This window comes from Vulpes lagopus, chromosome 5 (assembly GCF_018345385.1).
Source record: "Vulpes lagopus strain Blue_001 chromosome 5, ASM1834538v1, whole genome shotgun sequence".
NCBI lineage: Eukaryota > Metazoa > Chordata > Mammalia > Carnivora > Canidae > Vulpes > Vulpes lagopus.
In genome coordinates this window covers 133,061,007-133,087,298 of record NC_054828.1, presented here as the reverse complement: position 1 = coordinate 133,087,298, position 26,292 = coordinate 133,061,007, and the positions used below count along the sequence as shown (strand labels likewise).

The following is a 26,292-nucleotide window of genomic DNA, read 5'->3' as shown; positions in this document are numbered from 1 at the left end:
CGTCCCGACTGACACGTCTGACCGTCGTCTGCGCAAGGACGTGAGGGTGGGCGGTGTGGGCTGACGCGCCGCATTGTCACAGAGAATGCGGGAAGCGGCCGGGCAGCCCTTTCCGTGGCAGCTGCGTGGGCCGGTGGGGCCTGCAGAGCCCGGGGCCCCTCGGGGCGTAGGCAACAGACGCTTCTGTGCTCGGAGTTCTGGGCCGGACGTCCCCGCGCGGGTCCCGTGGGCTGGAGCTGCTCGGGGCCTCCTCCCGGCTTGCACACGGCCGTGTCCTCCTGGGTGGGGACGGAGCGCCGGCGTGTCTTCCCACGAGGACAGCAGCCCTGCGGGTCAGGGCCGCACTCAGGCCACCCGTCCCCAGCGTCGTGCCCGCGGGGCATCGCGGCCGGAGCTCGCGAATCACGGCAGTTACGCGTGGGGAGCCTTTGAGAAAGGCTGCGCGTGGTCAGGACTGACCGGGGCCGTGGGACGCTCCGTCGCAGATCGGAGGCCGTGTGCGCGGGGAACCCGTGGACGCCGAGTGCGCCGAGGCCCGCCTGCTGGGTCGTTGCAGGGGGCTCCTGGCGCCGCGGTTCCCGAGGACCCGAGGACCCCGAGACCACGACTCACGGTTACTTCCTACACGGCTTCGCTCTTGTACTTTTTAATTGAATTGGAGGTGGCCTCTAGGGCTGGGTCTCAGAGCTGGGAACCTAATTTTGGGGGCCGTACGTGCTGGTCGTGTGGCCGCGGCTCCCGTGGTCCCCCGCCCCGCTGCAGGTGCCGTGGGCGTGGCCCCCCTCGGGCCGTGTGCGCACCGTGGCTCCCTCTTCCCGCAGGTGCAGCGCGTTTGAGGTGCTGGCCGTGGACGGGGTCAGCACGGGGATCCTGCAGTTCCGCTCGGCCCGGGAGGGCGCCGCCTGGCTGAGAGCCGTGTCCGCGAACATCAGGGACCTGACGCTGCAGAGTGTGAGCAGACGCCCCGTGACTTAGGCCTCCACGCTTCGCCCACGAAATAGTGTGATACTTTCCTTGTTTATGATGGACCCTAAAATAGTTATAAGGTTAATAGGGAAGCGTGTAGTTGCCTTCAACACACCGTCGAACCCCCCCCCCGCTGCCCTTCCTCACCCTGCAGCAGCACCTGCCCCCCGTCCCCACCCCCCCCTTCCTGTCCCCAAACCCACTCCCTACCTCCCGCTGCGCATCCTCACCCTGCAGCAGCACCTGCCCCCATCCCCACCCCCCTGCCCTTCCCCACCCTGCAGCAGCACCTGCCCCCATCCCTACCCCCCTGCCCGTCCCCACCCTGCAGGAGCACCTGCCCCCATCCCTACCCCCCTGCCCGTCCCCACCCTGCAGGAGCACCTGCCCCCCCATCCCTACCCCCCTGCCCATCCCCACCCTGCAGCAGCACCTGCCCCCCCATCCCCACCCCCTGCCCGTCCCCACCCTGCAGCAGCACCTGCCCCCCCATCCCTACCCCCCTGCCCGTCCCCACCCTGCAGCAGCACCTGCCCCCCTATCCCTACCCCCCTGCCCATCCCCACCCTGCAGCTGCACCTGCCCCCCCGTCCCCACCCCCTGCCTGTCCCCACCCTGCAGCAGCACCTGCCCCCGTCCCCCACCCCGCCGTCCCCCCTCTTCCACACCCCCTGCTTCCCGGAAGCTGTGAGACGGGCTACCGGAGCACATTCCCGTACCTGGGAAGCCGCACGGTGCTCGACTTCGGTCCGCAGCCCTGCGCGTCTCTAGGACCCGAGTGTTCAGACCTGACATTTCAAATTCCGCAGGAATCTGGGTGGACTAAAAGCAAAGAGAAAAGCAAGCAGGGGAGGTGGGTGGGTGTGTGCTGGTGCCCGCGGCAGCCCCGGGGCAGGGCGAGTCTTAGGCGCTCCCGCCGGCCGAGCCCAGAGGAGGGAACCGCTGTTGCCCCCAGAGCCAGGCCCCCCGCCCCCGCCCCACGTGTCACTTCTGGGCCTCCCCCCCCACCCCCGGTGGCTGCATCGCAGGACCCCGGGACCACTTCAGTGAAGGAGCTCGTGGAAGGGGAACCCCTGGGATCCCCAGAGCAGCGGGCGTCTTCCCCATTTTTCCAGATGTTGACACGTAAGCACCTCCCGTCCCGAGCCTCACTCACGCAGCCTGCTGACCTGACACAAGGTTTCAGCGACTTGACCTTAGGACTCCTTTCCGTTGTGAGGATTGCTGCGTCGTGGTTTGGTTTTTGGGTGAGAAATGCCCCGTGGGACGCACGAGCTCCCAGGGACGCCCCGTCAGGTGGGACACTCGTGGCATTTCGTTCTCGTCCCGCTGACACCTTGCCTCCCTCTCTCTGCAGGTGAGGATGGCGAACAAGTGCTGTTCCTCCTGTGACCAGGTGGGTCCTGCGGTTTTCACGCTGAGCATGCGCGAGTCTCCACAAGCAGCTCCTCCTGGTTTTGGAACTTGATTTGGGACTTTGGGGGGTGGGTCGGGTCCTTCCCCCGGGGCAGGAGGAATGGCCTGGTCCTCCCTCCAGGCGACACGGGCTCCGGGCGGCTGTGTGTCTGCGGTGGGGGAGGCGGGTGCCGGGTAAGCCCAGGGGTGTTCCTTGTTGCGGACACACCTGCGTGATGTGGGCTTCGTGCGACTTCCAGACACCTCCTCATCCGGAGAGCTCTGCCCCGGAGAGGCCTCTGGCCAGCAGATGGTGGGGGGTCGGGGGAGTCCACCCCCTGGGCAGGCGGTGTCCCCGCAGTGACCCAGGCCTGCTGACCGGGATCCACCCCTCAGTCCTCAGGGCAGAGGCGGCCACGGTGGGCTGCCTCCCCGATCCGGGGTCCCCCCCACTAGGTCCGTGGGTTCACAGGGCTGAGCCGCCTCCTCGATCCCGGGTCCCCCCCACTAGTCTGTGGGTTCGCAGGGCTGAGCCGCCTCCCCGATCCAGGGTCCCCCCCACTAGGTCCGTGGGTTCACAGGGCTGAGCCACCTCCCCGATCTGGGGTCCCCCCAAGTCTGTGGGTTCGCAAGGCTGAGCCGCCTCCCCGATCCGGGGTCCCCCCCACTAGGTCCGTGGGTTCACAGGGCTGAGCCACCTCCCCGATCTGGGGTCCCCCCAAGTCTGTGGGTTCACAGGGCTGAGCCGCCTCCCTGATCCAGGGTCCCCCCACTAGTCTGTGGGTTCGCAGGGGTGACCCCTCTGCCCAGGCAGTTTGAGCAGCAGAGGAGGAAGCTTGGAAGTCACCCCGTTGGTCGTGTCCCTCCCGAGAAAGTGCAGCTGGGGCCGTGAGCGTGGGCAGCGAGTTCCCATCACCCCTGGGCGGGTGTGGGGTGCAGCCCTCCACAGCCGGCCGAGGTCAGGAGGCCTGCGGTCCCGGGAGCCCGCTTGTGCAGGGCGGGAGCGGGGCTGCCGGAGCTGGGCCCTCCAGTCAGCGGCCGTGAGCGGCACGGACGCGGAGGACGCCCCGCTGAGCGCGTCTTTACCTCTTGTCACGTTTTTCTCAATCGCGACCAGCCCGATCCGCGTTCAGGAGCTGAGGCTGCTCGGCTGTTCATCAGCGAAAGTTCTAGCTCGTCCCCAGATTAGTAAGGCTCCTCTCTGTCCTTGCATCAGACGCCATTGTCTTGCTCTGCGCCGTGTCTCCAAGGTGGAGGCTCTCGTGGACTCATCCACGTGAGCCCCGTGGCCCACGTGCCGAGCGTGTCCTTACCCAGCGGGTTGGCGTCGGCCGGACACCAGACCGGGCCCGTCCACTCGCCTCCGGGAACGGTCCCCCCCACCTTGATCCTGGACGTCAAGATCGGCAGCGCGTCCCACGGGGTGGTTCTCACGACACCGCCAGACAGAGGGACGCTCGGTGTCCTGGGAACACGGCATTTCTGTCGCTGGGTGGGACGCTGCCCGGACTCCGTGGAGGGCCCCCGCGGTCCTCACGGGAGGGCAGGGGCGCTGCCCGCAGCTTCCACGGGGCTCGAGCGCCACGCGGAGGAATAGCTCCAGGCCGGCATCGCGCGTGCCTTGTCTGGTTAGGGTCTCAGCAGAGCTCGAAGCAACTTAAAGCTCCCCGAGGAACAAAACCCCCGAAACCGAGAACACGAGGTGGTCGGGGCGGGAGACGGCGGCGCGGTGGGATCATCTTGCTCTCGCTTCGTCTTGGCGCGGTGTCATCACTTACCAAACCGCGTTTGTGCGAGGCTCCTCCGTGGCCCCGTGTCATTAACACCTGTGTCCCCGTCCCAGGTGAGCCCTTTCCTGGTGACAGTTTGGCCGGAGTAACATCTGAGCCGCGTAACCCAAACACTTTTCTCCGACCTTAAAATTTCTATGTTATGGCTTCTCAGGGGCTCGAGTTAGTTTATCGGGAAGGAAATATCAGAGACGGGTGTTACCGCGTGGGTTTGTTGCCCACCACCCCTGCCGTGTCTCACTGTGCTCTTGGCAGGGGACTAGCGCACTTTTTTTCCAGGAAGTAAACATTTTGTCTATGTGATAGGAATTTGGTGATATTGGGCCCTTTAAGAACAAGAAGTAATGCTTTTTTCATTCTAAGCAGTTAATTCCTGATTTTGATACGTAGCAAGGATATATAATATTTGAAAAAATAAGTGTATTTAGGAACCCCTGAAATTGGCAAAAAACAAATCTAAAGTAGAATTAGAAGATCATAGAAAAGGCCTGGAGTATAGATAGATGTTGTTGTTTTTTTTTTTGTTTTTTTTTTTTTTTTTTTTAGACTCTGATATTTAGTGAATAAGATGACTGTATAGTTTGCCATCCAGAGGGGTCCTTCTGGGATGACGGCCAGCCTAACAGGGACAGTCATACATTTAAAATTTCCCTGGGCTATATGTTGGCAAATTGAACTCCAATAAAATGAAAAGAAAAGAAAAAATAAATAAAAGTCATATTGTGACCTGTAACTAAATAATGTCACAGAATGTTGATAAAATATTAATAAAAATTATTGAAATGTGAAAAAAAAATTCCCTGGGTGAACCAGAACACATGTTCCCTGCTAAAATAGCAAATAGCTCTGTACATTTCCAAATGAAATTTCACCTGGAAAACTTGAGTTAAAGCGAACTGTGAACGCCTTATTCACCAAATCCAAAAGGAACCCGATTCTCAGGTAACGTGGGCTTTTTCTGTAAAGGACCAGGTGTACAGCGTCATCCGATGGACACTTAACTAATTATCTTGACTCATTCAAGTGGGAAGAAAAGGGCTTTCCTATGGAAATGGCATCAGAAGAGATAAATGAAAATATGCTCATTTGTTATAATGGTCGTGTTCTCTTAATTTAATCATAGTGATGTAATCAGGTAGGTGTTCAGAAAAATATATGTTTCTTGGAAACATAATAAGCCATTAGAAAATTTGTAATGTAAAACATAAAATTAGGTAACTTTAAGATTATTTATGAACTACATATACCTGAAAAAGATTTCATAAAGCAGGCAACGTTTCCAATAACAGCTAAGCTCTAACTTATCTCTGCTAATTGATCCAGGCTGAAGTCAATTACATGTGGAATTTCATTAAGTTCACGTAGCTTATAGGCGTTTCAGACGATTAATAGTCAGTTTTATGAAATTTCTTTCTGTGAGTTTCCATTGGCATCTTGACCAGGACGTATTTCACCAGGTGTGGGAACTGTCCTGCAAACCGCAGAGGCAGGATGACACCCCCCACCCGAGCCCCCAGGACAGTAACCCGCCTGCTACGGGAATGGCCCCTCCAGTTCCCGGGACAGTGACGAACCTGCTACAGGGAGGCCCCCCCAGCTCCCGGGATAGTGACGCACCTGCTACAGGGAGGCCCCCCCAGCTCCTGGACAGTGATGCACCTGCTACAGGGAGGCCCCCCCCAGCTCCCGGGACAGCGACGCACCTGCTACAGGGAGGCCCCCCCAGCTCCTGGACAGTGATGCACCTGCTACAGGGAGGCCCCCCCCAGCTCCCGGGACAGCGACGCACGTGCTACAGGGAGGCCCCCCCCCAGCTCCTGGACAGTGACGCACCTGCTACAGGGAGGCCACCCCAGCTCCTGGACAGTGATGCACCTGCTACAGGGATGACCCCCCAGCTCCTGGACAGTGATGCACCTGCTACAGGGAGCCCCCCAGCTCCTGGGACAGTGACGTACCTGCTACAGGGATGACCCCCCAGCCCCTGGGATAGCGATGCACCTGCTAGGGCTTGGATCTAATCTCAGAGGTTTCCGTCTGCAGGTTGTGCACACGGGGTGGGTCATTGAGAGACTCGAAGACACCGGCTCCTGCCAGACCTGCCTCTCCAAGTTCCTAGTGCTGAAAGGCTCGTCCCTGCACGTGTTCAGCACGCCGCCGGTAAGGACACCTGGGTTCCCGGGGAGGGTCTGCTCACCTGCAGGGCAGCGGGGTCAGGGGAGGTGAGGCTGTTTTCATTCTGCAGGACAGGCCTCGGGGGTGCATCTGTGTTAATGAGGCCCAATTGAGGGGAGATTCAGTTGTGTAGACAGTTGGTTCTGGCCTGGCACTCAGGAGCACCCCGCCATCTCTGGAGGAGTCTGGGGGCCCCGCGGCTCTGAGCTCTGCATGAGCCCTTGTCAGGCCAGGGAGCTCCAGCCACTCACAGAGTGGGACACGTCGGGCGTCTGGCCCCATGTGGACCCACCTGTCACTGCAGCGGGGAGGCAGCTAAGGGGCAGAGGGGGACGTGCTCCTGGGCATTGCTCCCGCACCCGTCCTGGAGCAGCTCCCACGACCCGCCCTAACCCTCCCGGCTCACCTGGGGAGTCCCGTCCTAGTAATGCCCGTGGAAAACTAAAAGACGAAGGCCGAGGTATTTATAAATATTCAATCTGAGGATAGCGAGAGTTCACTTATGTGCATACCTCCTAATGTCGTCATTAAGTTTAAACGTCCCTGGTGACCTCAACTGTCAGAGCTAAGTATCACCTGTAAAATCAGAGTGAAGTAAATGCTCCCGGGACAGGCTTGTATTAAATGGAGATTTAGGTGGGAGTTGTCTGTCCTGACAAAATCCTGGAAGTGCACTCGGGTCTGGGAGCATCTCACCTGCACCCACCTCTGCTTCACCACACCTGGCATCATGCCTCTCGGGGTGTGCGTGGACCACTGAGTATCTATCCATCCCCCGGGGCGTGCGTGAACCACAGTGTATTTATCTGTCACCGGGTGTGTGCGTGGACCACAAAGTATTTGTTCTCCCCCGGCGTGTGCATGGACAACAGAGTATTTGTTCTCCCCCGGGGTGTGCGTGGACCACCGAGTATTTATCCTCCCCTGGTGTGTGCGTGGACCACAGAGTATGAACCCCCCGGGGTGTTCATGCACATCAGGGTATTTCCCTGTCACCTCCTAAAGGTCGTCCTGCAGCTCCCAGTCAGGCCAGTTAGGGGTACAGCTGCCGCCAGCCTCCGTGTGCGGGTCTCGAGTGTCCACAGGCTTGGGCCCCCTGGTGGACCCCAAGGGCTGTGAGGCTGGGGCGTGTGGGAGCATGTTCCATGCTGCAGGAAGCCATCAGCCATCCTCCACCGCGGCCACACCAGCTGCCTCCCCTCTTGCGGCCCGCCCCCCCCCCGCCGCCCCCCGGCGCGGCCTGGGTCCCACAGGTGTCCTGTCGCCCAGGTGTGCAGCGGCATCGCATTGTTGCTTCAGCTTGCATTTCCCGGGTGGCATGTGCTTCTTGGCCGTCCTTGCGCCTTTCCCGGCGAGGGGTCTGGTGAGGTATTTGCCTGCTTTTACTCATGGTGTTTGCTTTCTACCGGTTGAGTTTCAAGACCTGCCAACCCCGGATCACAGCGCGTCCCAGGGCACGTGTTCCCGCCCGGCCTGTGGCTTGTGCTGTCTTCCTCGAGGCAGAGCTTCAGCTGGAAGGCCTCCAGCCTATCGTGGACCCCGGCCTGTGGCGTCTGAGGGGCCTCCCCATCCCCGAGCTGTTCCGTGTCGTCTTCAGTTATATTTTGCATCTTCCGTGAAGGTGTGTGATCCGTCCTGAGCTTTCTGTGACGGATGCGGGTCTGCGCCGAGATTCATTATTTCCACTTGATGAACGACAAGCCTTGGCGCCACCGCGTCTCCTCCTCCTCCGTCAGCGGCCGGTGCCTGTGCTTGTGTGATCGGGCGTCTGCCTTGATCTGTGGGGCTCTCAGGCCACCTGCCCGGAGGTCGGTGGTTAGACTCCCGATGTTTGTCCTTTGATATCGTGCTGCGCCCTCGGCTCTCCTGCCTGTGAATGACGGAGAGAACCAGCGCGGCCGCCGGGGTCCTTCCTGGGAGCCAACTGCCTGGGGCGCCGTTGTCTCGGCAGTAAGTCTCGACCCCTGGACTGATGCTCCGGGTAGAAGCAGCAGGTGTGAGTTGTTCCTTGTCCCGTGGTGGACGACGGTCTGTGGTCCTTGACAACATCTTGCTTCCTCAGAGGACGCTCTTGGGTGTCTCCCCGCTTAGGTGGGACAGGGCGGCTGGGGGCTGGAGTTGGGTGCTTCCCCTGCCAGGGTAGAGGGGGCCCCAGCAGCGGTGGCCCTGGCTCAGTGGCCCCCCAGGTCCCCGGGAAGAGCTGTGCTCCGGGGCATTCCAGAAGGCTCCTGGGGGGAAGTCCCCTGTCATTTTCTGTGGGAACCTGGCTGGGCTCCTGCAGGGGAACCTCGCAGTGTTGAGGGGCCTTCCTGACCCCATGACTGGGGCCCTCCTGGTTTGACCTCTTGGGGTCACACACCCGGGCCCCCCACAGTTTGCTCCTGACGGTCCGCGTCCTCCTGCCGGTGCAGGTCAGGGCAGTGGGCTCCCCTCCGAGGCGCCGCCCTGGGGGCCCAGCTGACCTGGATCCTCCCTACGGCCCGTGTGCACCAGGTTCTTGCTTGTACCATAGGGCCAGTGACTTGCAGCCTCCTCGCGCACCAGACACGGTGTTATCTGGGCTTAAACAAATCGTTCTCATGCATTATCCAAAATAACAAAAGTCTACCTTTAAATGGGGACTGGAAAGATTGTATAAGACAGTAAGGAGTTTTACTGTGAAAACACCAGGAAAAGAGGAGCTTCACGCAATAAGCTATAAATTCCTACTTGTTGGCTGTGGGCCGTGACCCGAACCTGCCCGTGTGCCAGCGCGGGACTTGACGAGTGTTGTTACCTTTACCGACAGTGTCCGCAGTGTGGACGCCGGACAGTGGATGGCAGCCAGCACGCCCCACGGGACCGCGGTGAGCATTGCGGAGCGGCACTGGGACATTCAGAAATGTGTTTGAAACTCTAGAACATTTCAATTTAACAGATAAACTTTGCTGTTAGCATTCTGCAGCTTCTCACTGCAAAAGCACCACATGAAATACAGCAAGTGAATTTATTCCGAAATACGTACAGGTACTTGGTCGGCCCTTGGACGTCGTAGCCTGGAGCTGGTGGCAATTTGCCAGTAACGATTCCGCTCGGCCCCAAAATCTGTAGCAACCGCATGTTGAGTTTTTATTGTCTGTATTTATGCTACAGTGACACGAAACACGAGGGTTCTGAACCTGAGACAGACTTGCCGTGACTCCCCGCACATCTCAGCGCCAGTTTCCGGGCGCCACTGCATTCCACACGGACAGAGGTCTGAGCAGAGGGGGGACACAGCCCGGGGGAGACTGCGCCCGCTGACCATGCGGACAGGGCTCTGTGGAGACGTGGGCTGCGGCCCGTCACCTGTGATGAGACAGGTGGCTCCAGGCAGGCAGGTCCGCAGGTGTCCCTGACGTGTCGCTCTCGCTGTCCCATTTCCGGTCCCCGCTGCCTCTCCTCTTTCACTCAGGGAGCCTGAGCACACTCACGGAGCCTGGCTCTCAACACGTCAAGTCACAACACTTGAGCAAATTTCTGAAAGGTCCAAAGATTCTCTGCCGGATACTCCAGGAAGAGCTGGAAGAGAGTCGTACGTCAGGGATGGTTTCTGAGCTCCCTCAAGACGAAGCAAAGGGACAACACTGATGCCAAACAGGGAAATGAAGGACAAGGGGCTGGAAGAGCCAGGGGTGCGGGGGGCGTGCACACTCCCGGCTCCGGGTCCAGGCGTCGGAGCAGAGGCGGGGCCCGGAGGGGGCCTGGCCCGTCTCCCAGACCCGCAGGTGCTCCCAGGTGCTCCCAGGTGTGGGTTAAAGCAGGATCGTTCTCCTCAGCCGCCCTCCTTCCCGCCAGCCGGTTCTTTCTGACTCGCAAATCGGGATCTGAGGAACCGTGAGCTCCTCCTGTTGGCAGACATCAGTGAGGTGTGTTGATGCAGTTACAGGGCTGGTCTCACAGCGTCTCACACATTAACGTATGAATTACGCGGCAGTTACCTATGAACGTGCAGGAAACACCGGGGCAATTGTGAGAATGTCAATTAGGCAAATGTATTCTATCATCTAGAATTTTTTTCCCCAAAAAGAAATAGTTTAATTGAAGCTCCGTAGGCTGCAGCGATGCCAGACGATCGCGTGTCTGATGCAGAATTACTGGGTCGCCCCTGGGGCTGCACGGTAGGTGTCCCGATACTAGTAACAGACAGATACTACCTCCCAGGGCCTAAAATTTCGGCTACATTCAAAATCAAATGTGGTCCCGAAACGTAGAAACTGCCGACACCGACCCTGTGCCCGGGGAAGAGTATCAGCGGCAGGTGCTTACAGACCTTCCCGTTTGTGGCAAAGTCTGGTTATTCCCCTTTCGGAGCCTGCTGGTTGGAAAGGTTGAGGTGCCCCGTGGGTCCGGGCTCCCCTCCCATCCCCGTCTCCGCGACGGGCAGGTGTGGGCTCGCCTCGGAGCGCCGCTCCCCGTCCTCTCCCGCCGTGAGGAGGTCTCCCCCCCCCCCCCGAGAGGCCGTGCAGACTGGCCACGTGCACCTGAGGGCCTCGGGTGTAGGGACGTGACGTCTCGGGGCATCTAGTTCGAAAAGCAAGCAGGCCCGACTGAGGGTGATCTCCGCGCAAGGACGGTCTCCTCGCTCACTCTCCACCTTCCTCCCCAACGTCTGTCCGTCTTCCTTGCCTTGTGAAAGGGTCACACCTGGACTGTTTTCTTCATGGTCCCCACCAAGAGTCGTCACTGGCGCATGTATTTAAGACACAGCTCAGATCTGGTCGGGCGGGGGTGGGACCTGGGGACCTGCATTCCAGGCAAGCTCGCAGGCGGTGCTGGTGCTGCTGGTTCACATGGCCTCACACCTGCAGAGCTTTCTAATACATCTAATACATTTTAAGTAAATTTACTTAAAATTAAAAGTTCAGGGCAGCCCGGGGGTCTCAGTGGTTTAGCGCTGCCTTCTGTCCTGGGCGTGATCCTGGAGACCCTGGATCGAGTCCCACGTCGAGCTCCCTGCATGGAGCCTGCTTCTCCCTCTGCCTGGGTCTCTGCCTCTCTCTCTCTCTCTGTCTGAGTCTCTCATGAATAAATAAATTAAAAAATTATAAGTCCAGGCCTCTGAGCCCCACTCCACGCTTGCCAGCTCTGAGTCACCCAGATGGTGCCGGCCCCTGCCTCCTGACGGGCTTCGCGGGCAACTTGTGGCTGTGCTCGGGTTTAGCTGAGATCTCACCCCATTGCTCACCACTGTCCTCCAACCCCTGATTCTGAACTTAGGTCAACCCTCTGATTCCACACAGATGTGGACACACACACACACACACACACGTGTAATCTGTCACTTTACTAATTCCGGAGGTGCTGGTCGCATCCTGGGAAAGGCCGTGTCCTGCACCGTCCCTCCGTGTGCGGTGGCCGAGTTTACTGTGGGATGTGCACAGCCCAGACACTTTGCAGAGTCAGAACTAATGAAACAGAAGGTGAAAGGAGCCCCGAGGGCCATCCTGGGTCCCTTGGAGGCCATTTGCGTCAAGCAGGCCCTTAGGAATGCCTGGTGCTTGTGCTTTTGCTGGATCGGAGGAGCGTTCACGGCCGTGAAGCTTGAGGACGGCAGAGCCACGCGCTGACGCAGGTGTGCATAGTGCAGGTTCACAGCAGCGAGGAAGCTCAAGGGAGAATGTTCTGGACACTGGGGTTGTTTTCTTTGTGTTTCTGTGATTCTCCAAAATACAGCCGCGTTGTTGTTTCTGGGGAAAGTTGAACAGTGTGTCCAGGTTCATCCTGGGGCCCGTGCTCTCCTGCGTCCCAAAGTGACCTTCCAGGTACCACTCTCCATGGCCTTCTTGCTTTTATATTTTACCTTTTGCATCATTGTTTTGTTTTTTTTTTTGTTTGTTTTTTAAATCACAGGAGCAGTGACTTAACTCTGGGTCCGTTGATATTTAAGTGGCAACACGTCCCTGTGATTTTCGTGTCATTAACTGCTCGGTGAAACGTTCCGAGGAGATGGGTTTGAAATGCCTGGTTGCGTCCCCGTGTTTATTTGGTGGAACAATTTCAAGAAGGTCACCACTTGGCACGTCAAGTACCTTCAACATTTCAAAGACACAGTGAACCTCTGATTAGTTTCATTTTTTTTTTTTTATCTGTAGCTTTAACAGCTGGAAAACAAGTGCCGGGTGAGCAATAAACATCAGGATGTGTCACGGTGTTGACTATTTCAGGTCTTCTGCGGGAACAGCTCTGCTGTGGATACCCGTGGACTGAATCGTCAGCTGCGTCCAAAAGTCGGATGAGTTGATCATGATTATTGTTAAAAGAGTTGAAAACCCAACGGCAGGCCGGTCAAAAACATGTTGATAAGCTAATAAATTTGTATTATTTCTGGAATGGAACAAACTAGTAAGTTTAGTCCTAAACCACAAGACTGGACACACGCTGGAGGTCGCGCTGCAGCAAACGCACGGACTCACCCAGGCTCACACACACTAGCTCTACACTTGACCTAGAACTGGTCCTTAGCTCAGTGTAAAGGGAACCTGAAATGAATCGTACGCCCGCACCTGCACGGGCGTGGTGGGTGAGCCCCACACCGGCGAGCTGTGCCACGCGCCGACCACGGTGAGCCGGGTCACTCCTCACATCCCCCGCCACGTACGAGGTCCGGCGTCCCTGCCGTCCTGCTCGTGGCTTAGAACGGAGTTAAGGCAAAGACACGGCAACTCCCTCCATTGCTGGAAATGTTCACTTTGCCCAACTAAAAGTCGCGGGTTTGTTTTCACGTACACTGTGCAGCCTCCTCCAGCCTCACCGAGGCGTACCCGGCAAAGCTGCAATCCTTGGGATCCCCGGGTGGCGCAGCGGTTTGGCGCCTGCCTTTGGCCCAGGGTGCGATCCTGGAGACCCGGGATCGAATCCCACGTCGGGCTCCCGGTGCATGGAGCCTGCTTCTCCCTCTGCCTGTGTCTCTGCCTCTCTCTCTCTCTGTGACAATCATAAATAAATTTAAAAAAAGCCGCAATCCTTTAAAGTGCGCAGCGTGGCCGTTTGACACGGATGCCGTGAGCGGCCTCCCCGACCGAGTTAACAAGCACACGCAGCGTGTCCTGTAGTTCCTTGGGCGAGGAGGAGGATGCTTATGGTTTATGTGCGTGTTTTACATTTCTTACAGGTGAGCACGTCAGACTGGGGACGAGCAGAAGAAACCTACAACCTCTGTGAGGTCCTATTTAAACTCCACAAGGTGGGTGTCCTTCGTGCGGGGGATGCTTCCCTATAAAGAGATGTGCCTCCGGGCTTAAGGAGTGCATTGCAATAGGAAGAGAAGCCCAACATCTTCTGTATTCACCCCGTTTCCCATCCTCAGTGGTGCCACCCTGTTGCTCATGAAGGCGGATGGGTGGGTGGGCAGGTGGGTGGATGGTGTGCACGAGTGCGATGTGCACGTGCACTGGGGAGAGGGTGTCCCGTTACCACCCCGTACAGTAACATCCTCCAGGATCTTCGGTTTATTGTCGTCCTTGCCCTTGTTTCCAATCGGTCAGATACGAGCCCGGGTCCTCAGAGTGCTGCTTATGAGAGGGTGGCCTGAGCTGGCCAGAGCGACGGATCCGTGTCCACTCCTACGGAGGGAAGTACCCATTGGCTAGGGACGGGCAAAGTGTCACCCGTTACACGCACACTGGGCCTTCCGACCATCCCGCTTAGTCGAACAGTTCCAGAGTAGCACGTCCATTGCCACAAAATCAGTTCTGTTTCTGCCGGGCTGACACCTCACCTGGGCCTGGCGGGGCCGGGGCTCGGGGCTCAGGGCTCCCGCTTGCCCGGGCCGTCGCGTGTTGCCCTGTCAGAGGGGAGGACAGCTGGCTGTGCGAATGCGATTCCGCCAAGCGGCACAGGCCCAGGAGACACGGTTCTCCCGTCGGTGGACTTTTAACAGACCCCAGGTTTGTAGAGGATTCGTTAAACCACGAAATCATACACCGGGTTTGGGAAGTGGAACCTGAGATGGAGAACGAGGGAAGGAAGTGAGCCGGGCCCCTGAGCGAGCCCGGGGGAGGGTGGGTGGGCACCCCCGAGCCGCCGCCGCCCCATCCCAGCAGGCCCGGGAGTGCTCCCGGCTATGGCTGGTGCCCAGGCTGGTGGGGATGCTCGGGGTCTGGCCTCCCGTTGCTGCTCAGAGATGACCCAGGGATGTCACCCCCCGTCATGGGGCAGAGGTGCAGGCGGCAGAGCTTTCCTGCCCTAACCCTCAACCCGCTGTGCCCGGACTCACTGAAATCAGGCCGCCCCACAGTGTGCAGGCAGCAGGCGGGTGGTGACTGTGGCAGAAGGTTTGTTCTGTGGGAAGCGCGAGCTCTGGAGTCGGACGGGCTGACTCCCCGCCCTGAAGTGTTAGTTTCTCTCTTTTTTTTTTTTTTTGTATATTTTTTTATTTGAGTTCAATTTGCCAACGTATAGCATAACCCCCAGTGCTCATCCTGTCAAGTGCTCCCCTCAGTGCCGGTCACCCAGTCACCCCCACCCCCGCCCACCTCCCCTTCCCACACCCCTAGTTTGTCTCCCAGAGTTAGGAGTCTCTCATGGTCTGTCTCCCTCTCTGATATTTTCACTCATTTTCTCTCCTTTCCCTTTATTCCCTTTCACTATTTCTTATATTCCCCAAATGAGTGAGAACATATAATGTTTGTCCTTCTCCGATTGACTTACTTCACTCAGCATCATACCCTCCAGGTCCCTCCACGTTGAAGCAAATGGTGGGTATTTGTCGTTTCTAATGGCTGAGGAATATTCCATTGTATACACAGACCACAGCTTCTCTATCCATCATCTTTCGATGGACACCGAGGCTCCTTCCACAGTTTGGCTATTGTGGCCATTGCTGCTAGAGACATCGGGGTGCAGGTGTCCCGGCGTTTCACTGTATCTGAATCTTTGGGGTAAATCCCCAACAGTGCAATTGCTGGGTCGTAGGGCAGGTCTATTTTTACCTCTTTGAGGAACCTCCACCAGTTTTCCAGAGTGGCTGCACCAGTTCACATTCCCACCCACAGTGCAGGAGGGTTCCCTTTTCTCCACATCCTCTCCAACATTTGTGGTTTCCTGTCTTGCTAATTTTCCCCATTCTCACTGGGGTGAGGTGGGATCTCATTGTGGTTTTGATTTGTATTTCCCTGATGGCAAGTGATGCAGAGCATTTTCTCATGTGCTTGTTGGCCATGTCCATGTCTTCCTCTGTGAGATTTCTCTTCATGTCTTTTGCCCATTTCATGATTGGATTGTTTGTTTCTCTGGTGTTGAGTTTAATAAGTTCTTTATAGATCTTGGAAACTAGCCCTTTATCTGACACGTCATTTGCAAATCTCTTCTCCCATCTGTAGGTTGTCTTGTAGTTTTGTTGACTGTATCCTTTGCTGTGCAGAAGCTTCTTATCTTGAGGAAGTCCCAATAGTTCATTTTTGTTTTTGTTTCTTTTGCCTTCGTGGATGTATCTTGCAAGAAGTTACTGTGGCCGAGCTCAGAAAGGGTGTTGCCTGTGTTCTCCTCTGGGATGTTGATGGAATCTTGTCTCTGCATTGAGATCTCTCATCCATTTTAGCTTCTTACTGTGTCCGTGAAGTCATCTGCGGAACAGGGGCCGTAATACCAGTCAGGGTGTCCCTACTGGGCGATCCTCTTTGCAGGGTTGTGTTGGTCAGTGTGATGCTGTCGCCCTGGCCGTGGTGAGTGCTCACTCCTCACGGCCTCCCGGGCACCATCGGGGTCCCTTCCCGTCCTGCGCGCCCCGGGAGCAGGCGTTCTCCACCGCAGTCCACCTTGTCTTACATGAAGTCACCTGGAGGGAGGTTTAAAGCGAAGCTGAAGATTTCATTTTATTTGAGACGTGCCCAGACGTCTGCATTCATTCTTCAGGCTTCCACGGTGATGTTCACACGCAGCCAAACCTCAAAACTACTCGTAGCTGCCCTGCAGCTGGTGGACGGCTCCCTGCAAATAAACACCCTTTTCTTGCTCTGACAAATCCCTTCGAGTCGTTGGATAGAACCTTAGCGATCCGAGGTGCTGCTGCACCAACACCCTTAACAAAACCCTGAGAAGATTAATTGGCTGCAACGCTGGTCGTGTCGTAACTGTATTTACTTATTCCTCCTTCACGCGTTTCTTCTTCAAATGCTGCCTTTTCACTTACTTTTCCGCAGTAGTTGAAACTCACTTGCCCACTTACTAGCTCATGCGCTAAAATTAAAGTCCCAGAGACAGAGAGCGTGGGAGCTGCCTCTGGTGTGGATGATCTGCTGGGAACCAACCCAGACACGTCGGCGTATTGGACAACACACGTTATCTCGGCCCCCGGGGCAGGCAGTGTCTATGCTGTTGCTCACAAGGCGACCAGTGGGATTCGGTGCCTGGAGGCTGTTGGACTGGGGGCCCCGCTCCTTGCCAGGGGCGGCCCCCTGACCTCGCCAGTGGCCCGCTCCATCAGAGACAACCCAGAACTCGCACCGTATTCATTGGTGAGGCCGAAGTGGAGGATCTGGGGGGCTACAGAATCAGGGTGCGGCCTCTGCTGCCGGGGCTCATTTAGAATTAGGAACACGGGCACGGCATGCATGCGCACATGCCACACACATGCACACACGGCGCCACACATGCATGCACACGTGCACACGCCACATCACACACATGCATGTGTCCACACATACCACACGTACACACACATCACACGTGCACATGCGACAACATACATGCACACCCCACACCACACACACATGTGCATATGCCACCTCAGACATGCACGCCCATGCACGTGCCACCACACGCACACACATCACACACATGTACGCACCACATCACATGCATGTGTGTGTCCACACACACCACATGTGCACACACATGCACACCCCGCACCACAATGCACACCCATGCACGTGCCACCACATGCATGCACACACCACATCACACATGAACACATGTATGCACCACATCACATGCATGTGTGCATGCACACGCCACACCACACACGTATGCACACACCCGTGAGGCAGGAGCGTCTGACCGTGCACGAGGATAAATGCGTCTGGAAAGCCGCAGCGGCGGGCACAGTGCCGGGGGAGTCCTGCAGAGCCGACCCCAGGGTCAGCGGGGGAAGTCAGGGAGCCCACGAGCCTCCCACACACACACACATCAGCCGTCACTTTGCCCTGCACACCTGCACCCGGAAGCATCAGAAGGACACGTGCAATAAAACCAGGGGCCCAACACCCCAACATGTTCAGAGGGATTTTGAGAATTAATGTCGAACATGCATGTCAGTGACGTGTGTCTGGCTCGACTGGCTGGGCCCTGCCTCAGGATACCTCAGAATCACAGTGAGGAGCCCCAGCACCTGGGCAGCCTCTGCCGCCGCACCTGAGCGACGGTGAACACGGCCCGCAGGCGCCCGGTCCTCAGCGAGGCTGTCTGCCCTCCGTCCCCTTCACGGACACGGCGGGGTCGGCAGAGTCCACGCAGAGGAACAGCGCGGCAGGCCGGGTGTGCGCACAGGCGTGTGCGGTGCTCGTGGCTGGGGCGGAGGGAGGGCGGCCCCCAGGCAGCTGTGCCCCACGGCCGCCCGCCTGATGTGGGACGCGGACACGGCCCAGTCGCCGCTGCTCAGCTGGGTCCCTGGAGGCCTCGGAGAGACGTGCAGATGCCACAGCCCCCAGCCCCCACCACCCACGGGGCACGCGCTGTGGCCTTTGCCCTGGAAGGTGTTTCTGCGTCCTTGTGCGCGGTCGGGGCCGCCGGGCACCATCCTTGACCCTGGGCCGAGGGCCCGCAGACTCGGGGGCTTCGTGAGCAGGGGGTCCCCTTGCGCGGGCAGAGCTAGGTGGCGGAGGGGAAGTGCCCGCGGTGCCCGGTGAGCTCGGGGTGACGAGCCCGGTGAGGGCCTGTGGTGCTTTCACCGTTCGCTGGTTTTATGCTGAACGGGAGCAGGGGAGTCTCGGGACGTTACCTTTGCCGATCAAGTGACACATTGAGGCAGAAGCTGTGGGGACCAGAATTCAAGTGGAAGGTGCTTTTGCATGTAATTTGCTCAAAATCATGTTTCTCTGGGTCCCATTTCCACAGGAGCCACGTGCCTCCGGGTGTGGCCGGGGTCACCAGTGGTTCCCCGCGGGCTAGCAGCCGCGTCCCGGTCCTGGCATCCCCGATGCGGTCCCGGCGGCTCTGAGGCGTCACAGCGTGGGTCCTCGGCCCTCGGCCCACGTCCTGCGCCAACACGCACCCGCTCTCTCTTCCAGCTCTGGCTCCCTGACGACTGCTGGCTGCACGCGGACTCCGGCCTGGAGCCTCGGGGCCTCGAGGACCCGCGGCCCTACTGCTTCAGCGTCCTGGTGGGCCACGGCCAGAGCCGCCGCTTCAGCGTGGAGCTGGGCAGTGAGCTGGCCGCGTGGGCGACGTCTTTCCAAAGAGCCACCTTCATGGAAGTGCAGCGAGCAGGGGTGAGTGCCTCCCGCCCCGCGGGGACGTGTGCGGTGCCCGACGCCGTTCGGCCCTCGGCCGCTTGTTCTGGGCCAAGAGGATTCTCACGGCGGAGCCTTCTCACCTGCGTCTCCAGGCCCAATGGCGTCTCCCGGGGGTGCGTGCGGGGCGCGGTGGCGACGGGTCCAAGCCCGGGTGCTTCGCGTCTCTGCGTGGTGCACGTCACGTCTGCAGGGAGCCACGCGCCTTCCCTCCGAGCCCCGGGAGGCGCAGGCCGCCCCGATCCTGGCTGTGCGGCCCCATGGACGGCACACAAGTCCCCGGACGCTGTCACGGTCAGGCGCTCGGTGGCCCTTCCTGGGTCCCGGCGATCCCGGGCAGAGTCTAGACCAGCTTGTGTGGCCGCGCTGCCCCTTCTCTTGACGGCAGACACGTCACTGATGCATCTGCGCGTCCTCAGAAGGCGTCAGAAGGAGTCACGATCCTCATCCTCCTGGATCGCGGGGCCCCCTTCTCGGGGACGTCACCCGACGAGTCAGAGGCAGGAAAGCAGCGCCGTGTGCATCCGGGAGGGGACGTCGGCACTGACAGCGCAGGGCTCCCCGGGCCCCAAAGGCCACCACGTCCCTCCCATCCCTGTGTTTGAAGAGGGAAGATCCTGTGTCACCGTCTGCTCGTATCCCCAGGCGGCTGCCACGGCCGGGGGTCGGGGTGGGGCCTCCCTGGGAAGGCTTGAGCGTCGCTGCCACCTGTGGGGTCCACACGTCACCCTTTGGCGTCCACGACCCTCTTCTTCCCTGGGGCAGCGCGTCTGGGAGTCGGGTTCTGATGCCCCCGGGGACCTGCTTGCCGGAGGTTCTGCAGGCGGCTGAGGGGGCCCCTGAGCCCCCAGACTCCCGGTCCCTGATGGCGGGGACTCGTGGGGACACGTGGCGGCTCAGCGCGGCTGAAGTACCGGAGTGTGGTGGCCCAGGTGACCTCGATGTCCTTGCACAGAGGCCAGCGTCACACTTCTGGCTCCCGACAAGGGGGAAGAAGGCGGCATCGTGCATCCGCCTGGTGTGCAGGGGCTGGGTCCACGCTGTCCCCGGCCGTGCCGCCCGTGAGGGGACGTTCGAGCCCCTGAGGATGGAGCGACTCAGTCACCGTCCAGGAGACTCACCATGACGTCCCGCAGTGGCAGGAGGCTGCGGGACCCACTCTCTCCTTAAAGAATGGGCCTGAGCCCCTCCTCGTGCCCGGGGCAGGGGCAGGTCGGGGCACCGGTGCTTCCTTAGCCGGAAATCCCGCCAGGGGCCGTGGCTGCTCCCTCTGCAGCTTCCTTGGTCTTAGGGTCACGTAGGGGGAGGCCAGGGAAGCCGTCTGACGAGGGAGGCCGCGAACCCCGGGCCGGGACACAGGGGGAGTGCGCCCGGCGAACTCTGGGGCAGTGTCCTCTTGATCAGGGCCAGGATCGAGACGACCAGGGCCTCGTGGGTGCAGGACACCAGGATGACTGTTCCTGGCGGGGACCGTCTGGCGACGTGCGTATGGGGTCGGCGGGCACAGCAGGTGCCCCTGGAGAGGCGGAGTCTCCTCGAGCAGGACAGGAGGGTCCCCCGTGGCCTCCCCGGTGTGCGATCCTCATGCCCACGGGGGCCTCTCCGAGACACGATCCTGCGTGTGTTGCACCCCAGGGGGAGACGTCCAGCGCTGGCAACTGGGTCCTGGACTCTCGGTTCTCGGGACTCAGATGTGGGAAGGAAGGACGATCCGGTCTGGACCGTGGGGGGTCGGGGCCTGGCCTGACCGTTTGTCCCTCCAGGAACGTGGGCAAAGTACTCCCGCAGGCTCCTCCGTTTAACCTGCTAATTAAGGATCGTGGAACGGACGCCGCAGCCCTCGAGGAAGCGGCGTGGATCCCGCTGCGGCGCGGCCCAGCGGTGTGCGGTTGGGGAGGGAGCCTAGGCCGCGAGCCTGCCCTTTCCCTTCACCGGGAGAAGACTCCGGGGTCACCTGGAGGGGAGCCTCGGGCGGCGCGGCCCCGGCGCTCTGTGTCCTGGACGCAGGCTTCCCCCGCGCCCGAGTCGGCCCCACGGAGCAGCCGGAGCCCGGCTTCAGTCCTCGGCACATTTGGGTCTGCAGCGCGCACCGGTTGTTTTCCCTGCTCCGCGTGCGGCGGGCCGCGAGCCGGCCGGGTCCTGCCTTAACGTCCTTCTCGGCGCTTCTCCCTCAGGATTCCCCGAACGAGAGCTCTGGGCGTGGGCTCAGGGCACCTCTGGTCCCGGGCTCGGCGGCGGCGAAGCGGGGGGCTCGCCTCCTGCCCGGCGCGGGCTCAGCCGCGTTTGCAGACTAATGATGTCTTGAGTAATCTGCGTGTTACGCCCCCGCACAGACGCCCGACGTCCAGGCGTCCTTCACACGCGGGGCCCGATGAGGCGCTTCCCTGCTCGGGGCGGCCGGGGGCGCAGTCGGGGGCGTCCGCCTGCTGGTTTCAGCTCAGGTCACCACGTCAGGGTCATGGGATCGAGCCCCACATCCGGCTCCGTGCTCAGTAGGAGTCGCCTTGGGGTCCTCTCTCGCCCTCGGTCTCTCATTCTCTGTTTCTCTTGAAAAAATGAACACAGAAGCGCCCGGGGGCTCAGTGGTTGAGCGTCTGCCTTCAGCCCAGGGCGTGACCCCGGGGTCCTGGGATCGAGTCCTGCATCGGGCTCCCTGCGTGGAGCCTGCCTCTCCCTCCACCTGTGTCTCTCATGGATAAATAAATAAAATCTTTTTTAAAAAATAAATAAATGCCGAGCCCCCTGGTTGTACAGACTGTGCGACTCCAGGCTCAGGTGCAAGGGCAGGTGTCACCTACGTTCTTCAGGTGTTTTTACGTGGACGGCAGCACCGGTTTTTCTTTCTTACTAAAAACACGTTCATCACGCACGCAGAGCGCTTTGTAATGTGCAAAATGTGCATTTTGTCCACGTCAATTTATCTATTTTTTCTTATTTACACCAGCAATGTCCTCTTAGAATTTAAGAAAAACAAACACTGTCTTCCCTCATCCCGACCTGCCGTGTAAAGTACCTGCATCCCGGGCGCTGCCTTTGGCCACAACGGCAGAGACGCCGGCCTTGCCCGACGATGACGCCGGGGACCGTTACCGTCCTGCTGCCGGGGCTTCCCGCGGACGCACCTGCTCTTCCCGCCTGCACCCAGCTGAGCTCCGACGTTCACCCGTCGGCCTGGAGCGTGAGCTCCGTCCTGGTCGCAGGCCGCAGGGACTTCTGCTCACCCTCCCTGGAGGAGGGCGCTTCTCCCCCGTGGTGGGAAGACGTGGGGTCACCCTGGGGCCTGAGGTCGCCAGGTTAGGTCACAAGCCCAGAGCGTTAAGCTGCCTGTTGGGGAACACCGTCCGCTGCCCACCGTCCGCTCTGGGGCCTGGGGTGCGGTTGGCCTCCCTCCCCGGTGGAAGCGGCGTGGACGGTCAGAAAGCTGGCGACCGGGCAAAGCTACGGGGCCAGGCAGGTGCGGGGTTGGCTGTGCACCCCGGGCCCACAAGGGTTCCTGGGTCTCCCACCCGCACCGTGGAGGGCACGGCCCCGCTCCTGCCCTGTCGGGCACCCGAGTCGTTTCTGTGGGTGCTTCTCGGAAACCAAGGACAGGATGTTCACAGCTGTGTGCCCGGCGGAGGAATGGTGGACGGACACCCTGCTCTCCGCCCGCGAGCGCCAGCACTTCCCTAGGGACACAGACGCGGAGCCAGTGCCGGGGCCACACGGACCCAGGGCCCGTGACAGGCAGGCAGGACACCGGGGGGCCCACGCGTGGACGTTCGAGCCAATATCGTTAAAGGTCTCGGCGCCTGGGCGTCACCCCCAGGCACGGGCATCCGCGCATTCTGTGGGATCCCCGGTGGTCCCTGGGCGCCAGGGCAGGGGGCTGCTCGGTGACTCTCACACCTTCTCTGGGCAGAAAACGCAGTAAATCAGCGACAGACGAAGCCTTGCCTCATAGATACTGATTTGTCGTCACCGAGTGTCGGGGAGGGACATCCGCCCCCTACGCTGTTGGACCTGCGGCTCCGCGAGAGAACCGCAGCTCGGCTCAGCGTCCGTCCTTCTGAGTGTCCTGGGTCCTGGTCCCTGCGTCCGACCGGGACGGCGGCCAGTGTGGTCCCGCCACAGCGCACCCGCCTCCGCCCACCCGACCCTTCACCTGGAGGCTTTGTACATGTCCACCGTCACCGCCGTCCGTGGAGGCTCACGGGGCCCGGGTCCCCGTTGCTCCCGGCGGCGTGTCCCTCCGTAGGGCTCCCATCGGCGCCGTCCCTGCAGGCGCAGCAGTGAGGGAGGCCCAGCCACCCGCGGGTGGGTGCAGGTGCCGGGCGAGGGCGGCTCGGGGGCAGCTCCTCCAGACGGAAGCCGCGAGGCCGGGAACCCACACTGCGCGAGGGCTCGGTCTGCTCCGTCTGCCTCCCAGCCTGGCGGTCGGGCCTCAGTGCCCCCGGCCCGCAAAGCAGACGGACGTCCCCAAGTCAGGGCGTGCAAGAGCATGTGGGTTTGGGGCTCATCTGCCGTCGTCGTGCAAGGCGGCCAGGACCTGCTGACCGCCACGGGGACCGGTCCGCGGAGGAGTGAGCGGCCTGTCATCGGAGGCATCCACAGAGTCCAGCTTCTCGGGGACGCAGCCACCGGCTGGACTGGAGCAGCTCCGGTGGGGGAGCAGCCTGCTAGGGCGCCCGCAGCCGGGCGTGTGCAGGGGCAGGGGCAGGGCAGGCCCAAGGACACGTCTGGGTGCGCTGGCGGAGGAGGGGGCCGGGTCTGCGATTGTGCACCAGCGAACTCCTCTGTGCAGCTCCCAAGTGGAGGCAGGAAGGGGGAGCACAGCCGCCCCACCCCCCGCCTCCCCACAGGGCCTGTCCATCCTTCCTCTGATCTGGGGGGGACACGCCTGCAGCCCCCGCCCACCTCAGCTTCGCCTCCGGGTCCGCCCGGCACCTGCCCGCACACCCGCCCTGTCCCTGCCGGGGGAGCCCCTCGAGCGGGCGCTGCAGCCGGGCCCCTGTCCGCGGCTCTGCTGCCCTGGCTTCCGGCACCTCTCCCGCCTTCTACCCCGCGGTCCCCCAGCCTGGGCGCCCCCAGCCCCAGGTCCCCGAGCTCAGGACCCCCCATGGTGATGATTTTGTGACGAGAAACAACTGAGCAAGGTCAGCCTCTGCCTGCGTGTCCTGGGACCCACCGGGAGGATGACGGCGGGTGCTTTAGCGTGAGGCGGTGACCGGGGCTCAGTGGGACCCCAGCCACCTGCTAACCCCACTTGCTGTCCCTGACCTGACGCCTCTGAGCTTCATCATCCTCCCTGGGCAGAGAAAAAGCATTTGAAGGATCAGAAGCATTTGTCTTTGAAGACGCCGTGAGCTGCTGCACCTGCGTTCCCGGACACCTCGGATACGGCAGACGGGACGAAGGGGACGGGAGGGCCCAGGAACACCGGGTCCCAAGGCCATGCAGGGAGCTCGCGGGCCCCACCAGCCCTCGTCCCTCCGTCCATCCATCCATCCGTCCGTCCCGCAGGCCAACCGCGGACTCTGCCCCGAGGAGGCGAGGCCCAGAGCCCTGGGCTGGCGGGGTCAGCGGTCCCGACACCTGGAGGCGGCCCTGAAGTCAGTCGGTCCCATCCGCGTCGGTCCCCCAGCGTCTCCTTGCTCACGTCCTCGTCCGGCGCTCGACCTTTTGGCCGCGTCTTCCTGGTGAGCAGGACACGGGACGGCTGAGCCGGGCGAGCGCCAGGACGGTGCTCGTCAGGTGGACCGGGCGTGGGCTGGGAGCGGGGCCTGGCGGGGGCTGCGGGGAGCGTGGGGGCAGGTGCTGTCCGCGGGGCACGTCCCAGCAGCACGACGGCGCTCCCACCACCCTAACAGGGGTGCGTGTGCTCACGCGCACGACAGGGGCATTTGCTGCATTTTTAAGTATTTTTTGAACTTGTAAGAGTTCAAAATGAGTCACGTTGACTTTAGTCCTTGGTTTCCTTCTCCCTAACGTGATGGGTGATGGCCGTTGTCTCTTGAAGTGACGTTACGAAGTGTAATTAATTGATGTTTATAAGGCGCTTGGTGTTGAAATATGCGCGACACGGTTCCCTTCAGTGCGTGAATCAATCTTCCAGACTCACGACCAAGAAATCCCAAGCTTGAGGCATTAAGCACAAGCCCTGCCGTCCCTGAGCCTTGGGAACGGCACGCGCAGTTCTACAGATACGCTCTTGGCTATTTCTCCCGGAAAAAGTGAACCCGGAGGACCTGAGGGACGACCCAGTGAGATATCAAGCAGCACGTGGGCTAGAATAGATTTATGGGATCATTAAAAGGTAATTATTGGTTCATGACCAGAAGCACCAGTTTAATTACACGATTAAGTTTCAGGTGGTTTTCGTTACGCGCGGGAAGCTTCCCGCAATTCCCGTTTACCTGCTGGTTTTGCTGATGTGGTTTTGCCGCCAGATTTAAGGAAAGTCCGTGATCTAACGGTGCAGCTGATGCTGGTCACTCTCTAAATGCTTTACTTCCCTCAAATACACAACATTCCCCCGAAAGACCTGCAGGGGCCTGAGCTCGGGGCGGGGGAGCCCTCTTCCTCCGTCCAGCATCCTCCTCTCGGACAAGGAGCCCCTGGGCGGTCACACGGGTCTCAGGGCCACTCTCCAGCCCCATCTGAATTCATGTTAAAATTGAGTTTTTTTTCTTTAAAATTTAGTATTTGTTTGGAGGAACAGTCTCTGTGCTCGACTCACGAACAACCTCGTTATTAAGCTCACTCGACACGATACGGTCATATTCAGACTTTCTAGAAAGGTCTGGGTGACCGTTGACGTGACCGTCCCGTGTCTGTCAGGCCTGCCGCTGTGTCCCACACGTCGCAAGCCGATGCTCATCGTTCTGTGTCTTCAGATGAGCCCCAGGGACACACAGGTGCCCGCGTGGCCGGCGGGACGGGGGAGCTCACCTGTCCTGCTCCGCTCGTCCCTGCCTGACGGTCACGTCCCCGAGCCTGGTAGATGCTGACGCGTCCCGGGACGGCGTGTCCCGCCGGCACCACTCCAGGCGGGCAGGTAACTGGGTGCACACGAGCGTCTGTCCACACTGAGCGCGGCCGGGGCTGCTGGCTTGGGCGGCAGGTGGGGCTTCCCGGAGCACAGCTCGGAGACACCGTCTGGGAAGGGCAGGGCTGAAGTGCCGCGGAACGCGACGTCTGTTCAAGGACAAGCCTGAGAAAACCGTTTATTCGCAGCCGACCTTGGGGGGGATTTGCTGAAAGTCACAGAAAATTGGTGCAGAGGCGTCCAGCCAGATGCAGCCCAACACCTGGAGCGTCTGCATCAGCTCCGTCCTGGCTTGGAGACCGAGCCGCCCCACAGCCCACGGGGGCCCTCGGTGCCAAGCTCCCGCTGTGGGCGCAGCTCCTCCCCCAGGGCCTGTGTGCCCGCCGCCAGCGCAGGGGCCAGCGTGTGCCTCAGAGCCACCGGCCCCCCAGGCCCACCCCGTCCTCAGGGCTGCCATTCCCCCTGGGCCCAC

At 60.3% G+C, this 26,292-nt stretch overlaps 1 protein-coding gene across 1 annotated transcript in view; it reads left to right on the top strand.

Annotated features, from left to right (window-relative positions):
• SNTG2 (syntrophin gamma 2) overlaps positions 1–26,292 on the top strand; it is a gene marked incomplete at its 5' end in the record, with an annotated part of 125,754 nt that overhangs the window by 86,463 nt on the left and 12,999 nt on the right. The window contains 5 exons of the mRNA XM_041757031.1: positions 822–951; positions 2,324–2,362; positions 6,195–6,311; positions 13,459–13,530; positions 18,572–18,772. Coding sequence (XP_041612965.1) covers positions 822–951; positions 2,324–2,362; positions 6,195–6,311; positions 13,459–13,530; positions 18,572–18,772 — 559 coding nt within the window. The remainder of the gene's footprint in view (positions 1–821; positions 952–2,323; positions 2,363–6,194; positions 6,312–13,458; positions 13,531–18,571; positions 18,773–26,292) is intronic.